This window comes from Lepidothrix coronata, unplaced genomic scaffold, assembly GCF_001604755.1.
Source record: "Lepidothrix coronata isolate B3197 unplaced genomic scaffold, Lepidothrix_coronata-1.0 Scaffold23, whole genome shotgun sequence".
In the NCBI taxonomy this organism is placed as follows: Eukaryota; Metazoa; Chordata; class Aves; order Passeriformes; family Pipridae; genus Lepidothrix; species Lepidothrix coronata.
This window is the reverse complement of record NW_016690203.1, coordinates 1,954,456-1,965,683: the sequence shown is the minus strand read 5'-3', so window position 1 is coordinate 1,965,683 and position 11,228 is coordinate 1,954,456. Positions and strand designations below refer to the sequence as shown.

Genomic DNA, 11,228 nt, shown 5'->3' with positions numbered 1-11,228 from the left:
AATAATAATTTGTTAGTTTATTTAAAATAACATTTTAATAAAAGCTATGCCTGCAATTCAGCATTGCCTAATAAAGCATCTTTTTGATTTATGAAGAATAATCTGTAAAAGTGAAATGAATTACATATAGCTGGGCACTTTTGCTTACAAGTAATTGCAAGGAACGGGTCTGCATTCATTGCATTACAGCAAAACCTCAACATCCTGTTCCATGATTATGTTTTGTGGGACCAGCTTCTGACACACAGTGCTGGGAGAACACAGTCCCTGACTGACAAACATTGTGACCAGATAAACTTGGCAAGGAAAGGGAGATGTAATGTTATAAGCACGTTTATTATATTAATTACTAGTGACAGACTGGCATCTCCTCTTCCCTTGTTTTAGAGGTACACATGATTTTAGAAGGACAAACCAAGAGGTACATTTAAGCTTCAATCCTGCAACTGTCTGCATACAAGGGCCAAGAGGTCTTTGCCTACAGTAAGCTGCAGGACCAGAAGCTAAACTAATGCTATAGTCATATTTTCTTGCTTCACAGTGCAGAAAATGTTAAGACAGATACCATTTGGGAAGACATAACAAGGCCTCTCTATGTCAGTCCTTTAAAAACACAACCCATGTGTGTTAGGATATGAAAAATACAATGCACAGGTAGCAGTGTCTTTTCCACTTTTGTGCAGCACATTTAAGCAGTTGCAGCTTCAGGCTTCTCAATCACATATCTTCAAGTAACTTGATGCAGATTTATGGCTTAAGAGGCTTTTCCATTATCTGCAGTCCAAGCCGTCCAACCATCAGTAAACTGTTGAACAGAATAGTTGTTATAAAAAGAGGAGGGTGAAGGCAAAAATCCCATAAAGAACAAAAAGGAAGAAAATACTGACATGATTTCATTTAGCTGAACTTCACCAGAAGATTTCATTTTTTCACAGAACTTGCCATGTAACATTTTTAAAACAATATAATCCACAAGTAAGTTAAATAAAATGCACATTTGATAATACAGACAAGAGCAAAAGAGAGGTGATTACCTGGCACCGGCAATTATCCCAGGCATTGCTTTTTTGGTGTTGTAAAATCTCATTCCCATAACAGTAGACAAGGTTCCAGACGCCACTGTTGAAACAAAGCCCAGTCAGAACCATTTGGCACAGAAGTACCAGTGCAACACTGCCACGCTTGGACACTGAGCAGCGCCGACCACAGACCTATGTGTACAGACAGGAATGCCTCCCTCCGTATGCACTGGATTTTCTTAAACAGTAAAGCTGTTCTTACAAACGTCTCAGCAACTCTGGTAAGCGTGCTCCACTGCTCAGGAGAAGCAATGAGGTCTTGTCAGGGTCACGACCACTGTCTGATTGCTCACAACCTCCAGTCCTCTGGAGAGATCACTAACTCTCCCTCAATTACTCCTTATTTGCAGATGAATTATTATTTCCTTGAACACAGGCAGGCTCGAAACTGCCAGAAGGCTGGGATGGTGACAGAGTTCACTATGTGGGAGGCAAATATTACAGTCCCCATTTCTCTGTGGCATTTTGAACTAGAAGGGGCACTAAATATTACAACTGGAAAGAAAACAACCCCACTTGAAAATACAAATTAGAAAACAGAAATCTAAAGGAACAAATTGAAAGAGTGATTACTCTCCTAAACATTACTCTAAAATATTTAATCTCTAAATCGGGAAAAGCAATCCCATCAATATGCATATAAAATTTACAGGGACATTGTTTCTTTGAAGAAAAAAGGCAGGTGGAGATGGCTGTATACCTTTCTCCAAAGCCTCAAGTTTGTTTGCATCAGACAGGGCAAACGGTATTTTAGAGACACTCTGTCAGGGTTCCATTTCTGGATTTCTACCCATGATGTACTGTGACCAACCTAAAGCTCTGCAGGAGCCACAGCTGCACATCAGAAGCAGGGCTGAGGAGGAATGAAGAGTTGTACTAGACTGTGACACACCACCACTTTCAACAGGTGCTTTTGAAGGCACTACATGCATCACATCAGGATACATGGAAGCTGCTCATCCTTCTTCCATGACACTGACTAAAAACTTGTGTCAGAGATGCACAGCCATGCACAGCCACTCCCATGTCATGCCAGAGACAGTTCACAAATGGAAATTTTGCTTCATATTGACCTGCATTTTACATGTCATTCCTTACTGATGAGGCAGTTTGGTCCTCTGCAGTATCTACCAGTGGCTTCATAGAGCCTTTCGGCACATTAGTCCTACTGGGTTAAAACAGCCTTAAATCACTGTAAAGCTATAGTATCACAACACTAGTAACACTGAGGAGTAGTTACAGAACTAGAGGGAACCTCAAGAGGTTATCAGAATACCCTAGTGCCCAAAGGCAAGATCAATTCCCAGCAGTGGTTTAACCAGGCATTACAGTCCTGCAGCACTGGAAGTCCCTGAGGTTCAACTGTTCTGTGCTTCATAACACTCTCCACAGTCATTTTCTCCTTCATCTGAAGAGCTAACTGCAAGATATGCCCACAGCTTCTTGTACATTCTACTGTAAGCAAGCAGAATAGATCATCGCCTCCTTTCTTTTACATACTTCAGACTGTTTCCTCCACAGTGTATGATGCATTGAAATATATACTGCTCTTCTGACATGCTTGTGCAAACCAAGATTCCATAAGGCGGCATACCACTTGTCACAGTGCTGTCACTATTGCAAAAATAGTGCTTATTCCATGACCACAGGCTAAAAATGCTGCTTCACAACCGAACATTTTCCATGCATGTTTTCATTAGTTAACACAGTGTCTAATCTGGCAGAGGAGATAGGTATTTCTCACCAACACTGGCTTCAAACAGGACAGCCCAGGTTTTAGAACCAAGTACTGTGCTTGGTACACAAATAGAGCCAGGAAGTCCTGTCCTGCCACTACTTACAGTTGTACAGATAAATGGGCACAGGTCAGATGAAACACGCTAGAAAAAAAAAAAGGTTACTGTTCCCACCGCTACCAGTAACGCTCAGTACTCAGGTGCCGAGCAAACTTACCGAGGGAAAGCCACACATTCTTTGGATCTTTGGACTGCTGGTAAGCACCTAGTCCCGCTAAGCCACCAAACAGAAGACCAGCAGCTAGTGAAGGGACGCTGCCTTGAATAAAAATAAATACAAAGCAGTCAGTGAAAGAACACATACAAAGTCACTCTGCACACCAAAGAAAGGCTACCCGCGGGTTCCCGTTATTTGTAAATCCGCAAAAACAGCCTAAACAGAGGACACTGCACTGGGTTGGGGTTGTCTTTAAAGATACTTTGCAGGCCTCAGCACGCACCGTTTCGGCGGCAACAAGGACTTAGCGGGGTTTGCGGGGTCACCGCCAGCAGCGGGCCGGGACCTGCGGCTGAGCGCCCCCGCAGCTCCGGCTGCCGCGGGCCTGGCCGGGACAGCCCCGGCCCCGGCACCCACCTGCCTTGGCGTAGCCGACGACGCCGCCCGCCGCCACCAGCGCCGCGTAGCCGAAGCCCAGCCAGTCGTATTCCATTTGCGGGCACAGCGGAGCCGCGGGCAGAGCCACGCCGACCTTGAGCCGCTCTCTCTCCCTCCCTCTCTCCCTCCTCCCTGCTCTCCTCCCCGCCGCGGCACCGCCTCCCCCGGAGGTCCCGCCCGCCGGCCGTGACGAGGGCCCGGGGCGGAGCCGCTCGCACCGGTCAGGCTTCGGGAGGTTTTACCTAATTGACTGCCGGTTAAGAACACGGTAGGAAAGTCAGAAATAAAGCAAAAACCCACCCATGCCGCTCTTTTTCCCAGGCTCAGCTGACATCACTTCGGACTGCCAGAGAATGGGGAGAGGCGGCTGCGGCCAGTCCATAGCGCCTCTTCTGCGCTGCTCATTTCTCCTCGCTCTCTTACCGTGCCCCTGCTTCTTACCGTGTCCCTCCCACGGAAGACGGTCCTGCACAAACTGCCCCAGCGTGGGTCCTTTCCACGGGGTGCAGTCCTTTAGGAACAGGCTGCTTCAGTGTGGGTCCTCTACATGGTCACAAGTCCTGCCAGCAAACCTGCTCCGGTGTGGGCTTCTCTCTCCAGGGGCTGCAGCTTCCACCAGGGAACATCCACCTACTCCGGTATGGGCTCCTCCATGGGCTGCAGGTGGAATATCTGCTCCACCGTGGACCTCCATGGGCTGCAGGGATTAGCCTTCCTTACCATGGTCCAGTTCTAGGCTCACTGGTGCAAGGCAGACTTGGACATACTGAAGCAGATCCAGCAAAGGGCTATGACGATGATTAAGGGCTTGGAACATCTTTGATACATGAAGTGTCTGAGAGACCTGAAACTGTTCAGTCTGCATGAGAAGAAGCTCAGAGGCATCTAAGTATCTAATGGGGGAGGGTAAAGCAGGTGAAGCCAAGGTCTTCTCAGTGGTACCCACTGACAGGATAAGGGGTAATGGGCACAAGTTGAAATACAGGAAATTTCATTCAAATATAGGTAGAATCATTTTCATTATGAAGGTGGCCAAACATCGGAAGAGGCACTCAGGCAGGCTGTGCAGTCTCCATCCATGGAGATATTCCACTCCAAACTGGACACAGCCCTGACAATGCTTTGAGAAAGGGAGGTTGGACTTGGTATGGTCCAGAGGTCCTTTCCAACCTCTGTTGGTCCATGATTCTCTGTGACACAAGCACCATGAAATTGGTGCAAATTTCTCAGCTGATCTCTGCCTCCTTTCTTCCCAGATGTGCTTTGAGAACTGACCACTGTGGTTTCTGCTTGTGACAAGATCTTGTATGTGTTTTACAGAAAGGAATATATCATAAGGCCCACCTGACACAAGAGGCAAATCACCTTCGGGCAGGGCTTATTCATTAACGTGTACCCAAAGATTTACCGAACTTGGCAAGTTTCAAGTCCTGCCTTGTGTAGACAACATAAATGATCTGTTGATCATGCTTTCTGCTTTACGTTTCTTTTTTCCATGACTGCACTACTGATAGTAGCTATGCTTGGGCCTGGATAGATTTGCAAGGAAGGAAAAAACCAGAAGATTTGAAGCTTGCACACAGTAAACTATGGTAAGACCAATTCCTTCACGAGACAATGAACTTTTCCTTCTGTAACAGACTCTGAAGAAGAGGTATGCAGGGTAGAACTTTGTTCTGTTGTATATGAATGGTTATGAGACTAGTACAAATGGATTTCAACAAAAGAAAGTTAATATGGTTGTCAGGCTTTCACTAAACAAACAAAAAAGCCCAATACAAACCAAACACATACACACACACAAAAAGAAACAAAGCAAACCAGAAACCCACAACAAAACCAAAAAGGGCCACCTATTACAGATTGGTGGCTCCATGGCAAACCAGCAGTTTCCCTGTTTTTGTCCTAAGGCTTTCTCTATTTTTTCTGTTGTCCTCTTCCTCCTATTCTCTGGTCCCCCTTGCTCAGAGCTCCGTGCCTGAAAAATGCTTAAGACTATGGATCACATTTGCTGAAGTTTTGCTCCCAGGCAACTATCAGTAAGATAAGAGGGCATAGTCTTAAGATCTGCCAGAGAAGGTTTAGGTTGGATATTAGGAAGAAATTCTTTACAGAGAGGGTAATCAGACATTGGAATTGTCTGCCCAGGGAAGTGGTGGATTCTCCATCCCTGGAGGTTTTTAAGATGAGACTGGATGTGGCAGTTAGTGCCATGGTCTAGTAACCGCAGCGGTACTGGATCAAGGGTTGGACTTGATGATCTTGGAGGTCCTTTCCAACCTGGTTGATTCTATGATTCTATGCTTGGCAGTCTTTTGTGGCAACAACTCAATTTACATTTCTGTGCCGTTACCTGCATCTAAGCAACAGAGCTAATGACTTGCTGATCAAAACCAGGCTGGCTCCTTTGTTTGATGCAGGACCTCTGCTTTTGCTTTGAAGTACCTAATCAAATCAGATAGAAAGGTTTAAGTGTTACCTACTTGATGCCGTTGTTTTGCCTTGAGTGCCTATTTCTGGGCCTATTTCTAGGTCTATTTCTAATGCCTATTTCCAGCCTCTTCAGGTGCCTCTCCCAAAAATGACATTCGTATGGCAGCCAGTTGTTTATCATTGCTATGAGTGAACCTTCATGCTCGCTTAGCAAACCACCACTAGCAAGCCACCTTAGAATTCCTGCTGGCAGTCACCAGCCACGAGCCAGCAGGATTTGCTAGACAAAGACCTTTTCTTGGATGACCCTCTGTTAGCAAAGGTCTGAATCTTCCCTGGTTTCTCTGGAGTGGGGAGAGGAAGGAGATGGAAAGTAGTGCCATAGCTATAGTGTGGCACTGTGAATCTGCAGGAATGAAAATCCATCTTTGTTCAAATCCACTAAGAATGATTTCTAGAGGGTCAGCAAAAGTGCCCCCCTGCTGTGGAGTAATGCCAGTAGAATTATCTTAAGCCTTGAGTTTCTTAGATATTTGTATGATCACAGGCTGGTTCCTGATGGATGGTGAGAGCATTAATGTGTCCTGCATGTCACAGTGTAACACAGTGTCTTGACCTCTGAGTCCGTGTGTGCCAACAAGAGGCAGATTTTGGAACCATCCTCCATTCTGTTTGTAGCACCTTAATTCATTGTTTAGTGTTGCTGATGTCAGTACTGACTTCACAGCTCACATAAGTCAGAATCTTTGATGCTTTAACTGAATTAGAAGCCAGCAACTAACTCAGAAGCCAGTGAGAAGACAATTCTACCGGCTACTTCAGTTTTATACCTCTTGTGGCATATGATTTATTCATGGGCGTCAAAGTTGTGGATTCCAAAATGATGAGTTTGTGGTAGCCGTGGCGTCCACAAATTAAATGAGACAAAGTTTGAAGGACAAGGCAGTGTACTCTAAAAGAGGAATGGGACATTGCAAGAGAGCAAACCAAACCAGACCACAAGCCCATTAAAGTGTGCTTGGATTTTGCTCTGTTCTGCAAATTCAGCATCACCTCTCCTTTATTTTATACCATTTCTGTTATTCATTTGCAGGAGGGGGGTCCAGTGTTGGACCCATATTAATTGGCTACTATATGACCTCTAAGATGATGCTTCATAATAGTGGTAAAACTAAAAACATGAATACATATTTGACAGGCTGAGACAACCGGAGTTGTTCAGCCTGGAGAAGAGAAGGCTCAAGGGAGACCTTACAACAGTCTTCTAGTACCTAGAGGGGGCTTTTAAAAAAGTGGGAGAGGGACTTTTTATATGGGCGGATAGTGACAGGATGAGGGGCAATGAATTTACACTAAAAGAATAGGTTTAGATTAGCTGTTGGGAAGAAATTCTTTACTCAGAGGGTGGTGAGGCACTGGAACAGGTTGCCCAGAGAAGTTGTGGATGCCTCATCCTTGGAAGTGTTCAAAGTCAGGTTGGATGGGGCCCTGACTAACCTGGTCTAGTGAATGGCATCCCTGCCCATGGCAGCGGGGTTCAAACTAGATGATCTTTGAGGTCTTTTCCAACCCAAAACATTCTATAGTTCTATGATTTTAAAGTTCTATGAGTCCACATCCACATTACTTTCATTCCTTAAGTGAAGTTAAAAGGATACCTTAGTAAGCCTCTCCTTATACCTCAGTAAGCCTCTGTTTTTTCTTTTTTTTCCTTTTTCTTTTTTTTCACTAGAGTCAACTTGAGCAGCTGCCTGGCTCCTAGTCCTGGGATTGTCTCTGCTACTCCTTCCTTTGGGCTGGCACAACTACTGCTTGGTCTTTTGGCAGAGAAATTGATACAGCTCGGATGTGGACAGGATTCCACAGGATTAGGAACTAGAGGGCTGTGAGCCTGCTGGTTTAAGGCTGGCTTTTGCAGCACTGCCACCAGACATCAAGCCACAAGCTCAGCATAAGACTTGTCCTCCCTTCTCTTAAAAAAATCCATCTTTTGGACCCACTGCCAGGGAATTTAGTTCAGGGCCTTGAGACCAGAGCCCTAGAGCAGTATTTGCACAGATACCTGGCTTGAAATAGGAGGCCCAAGCCCTCCAGGGAACATGAAGAGGCACAGTGCTGCATCTTGTTTTCCTTGGACCCTCTCTCACGGCTGTGCTCCCAGGGACTCTTTCACAATCATTGCAACCTGGCACTCACTGCCAGACATTTTTGGCTGCTGTGCACGCCTCTGATGATGCAGGCACACACAGAACATATGTCTTCCTAGGGGTGGGGGATTTTTGGAACTATTTGGATGTGTTCAGCTGAGGGAAATTACGTGAAACCTGCAAATTATTCACAATGGGGAACAGCACACCTGCAGCCACATATGTTGTGTAAGCCTGAAACTCCAGGTCCTGCTGATCCCAGCAACTCTGGGGAGCGCTTGGCCACAGGGTCTCTATCTGCTGCAGCCCTGCTCATTGCCCCATGTTGAGCACTGGCTTATCTGCCACTCTTTCTGCTGGCTTGGATCAAGACCTGGGAGATAACTAATGTCTCAGCTTCCCTATTAATTTCACAATTCTGTGCCATGGGGTGGAAAACAAGCTACGTGAGGGTGTTTACTGCACCTGAAGGAATAGCGTCTTAGGAAGATAAGCTTACGAAGGTAAAAGCTTGTGAAGAAACTCTCAGCTAAGTTTAACATCTAATAGATGGGAGCCTCTGTAGGAGAAGGTTCCACTTAATTTCAGGCTTAGCAAGCACTGGCCCTGTCAGCTCATACACTCCATTGCAACTACTGTGCTGTAGAGCCACACAGCAGATACTCCACGTCTTGCATGACTACCTGCTTTCATTAATAGACCAGTTAAACAAACCCCGGTGATGAGTCCAAGGTTTGTCCTAGGCCAAGATGATAGCAAGCAAGGGGTGAAGCAATGGTGATGACTCTATGACTGACAGAAGGTGCTAGCTCCTCCAAATGTCCTTTACCTTACCTACAGAGTGAAAAAAGAGGAATGCATGCTGCTTCTCTCTTTAATTTTTGATATGTTGAATATCTGAGATGCTAGGAAAAGAAGGAAAAGCATTGCAATATCTACAACAGGCACAGAAGTTCACACAGTCATGGAGCTGCTGCATCATACAGTATATAAAAACATCCTTGATGCTAGGAGTGCACAAAGGTTGATGAAAGGAAACTGGTGATTTTCATTCATAAGCATGAATCCTAATCCCAAGGTGATGACAGCCTGTGCAGATGTACTTGTCATAGCTTCAGAGCCTTGTCTAGTGGGGTCCTGAGCCCCTCCAAGGATGGAGGCTGCCCAGCCTCTCCACACAGCCAATTCTGTGCTTGTTTTAATGTTCTTGGAATCCAAAGGCTGCAGTTCCACCTACCTTACATCATATGATGTGAGATTTCAGCTCCTTGGGCAAGGTGTGTAAAAGTCTTTAGGAGCTCAATAAGCAGAAAGGCATCCAGTAGGTTGTCCAAGTAAGTCAAACTGACTTCAGTGGAAAATCTGACTTGCTTGGAAATCCCATTAGAGAGAGCATGTCCTTTGCATGCCCTATGCCAGTCAGTGTCTCAATGATGACTGAACAGAACTGAAAATTTTGCATCTCTGTTAATACTGATTCAGAATGGCAGCTACAAGTAGCGCTGTGAAAGAGTTTACTTTTTTTTTTCCTTTGCCATAACTGTGGAAACTGAGGAGGTACAGATACAGGTTGCTCAGAGCCCAAACTCTCTGTGGAGGCACACTACAGCTGCTGAACTGAATCACTGCTGTCACTGTTGTGCAAGGGAGTGTACCTCCTCCAGTTTTTATCTTTCCCAGTCTTCTACTGCTATTTCAAAGTAACACTAGTATGGTTAGGTCTCATTGGTTTTGATACACTTCTTCAGCTCAGCTGCCAGAAATCATTTTCTCTCTTCTGCACTGATTAACTATAATGTTCTTTCTTAATAACAGCAACAAAACCAGAAACCAAACCAACCCAACCAAACCAAACCAACTAACCAACCAAAAAAACCCACCAACCAACTCACAACTGGACAGAAATCTCTGATGTTTTCCTGTATTTTTACTTAAAGAGTTAATATAACCCATTTTTAAAATACCTGTATTTCTTCAGGTTCAGAGTGCAACACTCTGTTGTATGCATAATTTCAAACTGCTGATCTTATTGCTTATACTGTTGGGTGATATTTTGCCATTTGTCTGTGGAGTCTGAACAATGACTTGTTCGTACTCTGGGCTACTTTAAATATTCACACAGAATGGGGAGAATTCCTTTATTTTATTTGGGATGTTTCAGTTTGGGGGATACTCAGCTTGACAGAGCAAGAAGGAGATGATCTGGTTTCAGACCTCTCAAGATCTTAAGTCTCCCAACCTTCCTAAAACTCCCCTTTTAAAATAATTACTTTCTGTGAAATATTTCTCTCTTCAGCTGCCCCATGAGAGCAAGATAGCAAAGCTCTCTTCTTTCCCCTTCAAAATACTGAAAAGATTTTCCATCAAAGTTCTGCTCTTGAGGTAAAGTTTTGATGCCTTTCTGCTGGAATCTGCAATATTAAGTGTTGGCTGCTATAAACTCAGAATAAGCTGACTGAGGCAGATCAGTTGCCTGTTCAGAACCTTGCCTGCAGGTTACCAGCCATGCTTCAGGACATCTATATGTGATGTGATGTGTTATTGTTTCTGAACTGCTCCAGTTTGCTAAAAGACCCTGAAATTAATGATGTTTTAATAAAGTTGGTGTTAAATTGCTATTACTCGAGGTATTCTTCGAGCCATCACTGCTTGCTCAGAAGAAAGGCAGAAGAGCAGCACACAATCTCCTTAGAGTCAGGCATCCCAATTTTTACTGCTTTCATGCAGCTGACTAGGTCACTCAATACTGCTGCTAACATGCTACGTAAATAGAACCACAATACAGGAATAACCATTCACAGGTTTGCTTCTTTGCTTTGTTTTTCAGGATGTGATGACCGATAGGCATAACTTCTACCTTCTGTTGGCCATCCTAAAATATTCTCAAGCACTAATTTGTTGTTTTTCTTTTTTTCTCTGCAGCTTGTTTAGTCTGTTGAAATTTTGTGTATTTCATGTAAACTTGGAAGGGAAAATCTGCTCAGACATTGTGTGACCTCCCTCTAGTGGCTATGACTGCGAAATAAAAGTAGGGCTGTGATGAAGCGAACCCTAAGGTTAAGTGTTTGTATTAACCACGGTATGAAATGAAAGGAAGTAAACTTGGGAAGAAGACTTATGCCACATCAAAATATGCCACAGAATTCCTGTGTTGTTGCCAAAGCTTAGTTACTGCTCT

At 44.5% G+C, this 11,228-nt stretch overlaps 1 protein-coding gene across 1 annotated transcript; it reads right to left on the bottom strand.

The window, feature by feature from the left end:
• Nucleotides 1-3,626, bottom strand: LOC108494265 (transmembrane protein 14C-like). Its single transcript, XM_017808604.1, has 4 exons — nt 3,450-3,626; nt 3,033-3,134; nt 1,035-1,119; nt 1-805 (listed from the first exon to the last, which is right to left on the bottom strand). Exons 1-4 carry the CDS (start codon nt 3,523-3,525, stop codon nt 748-750), a joined length of 321 nt encoding a protein of 106 aa, XP_017664093.1. The 5' UTR covers nt 3,526-3,626; the 3' UTR covers nt 1-747.
• Nucleotides 3,627-11,228: the final 7,602 nt, after the last annotated feature.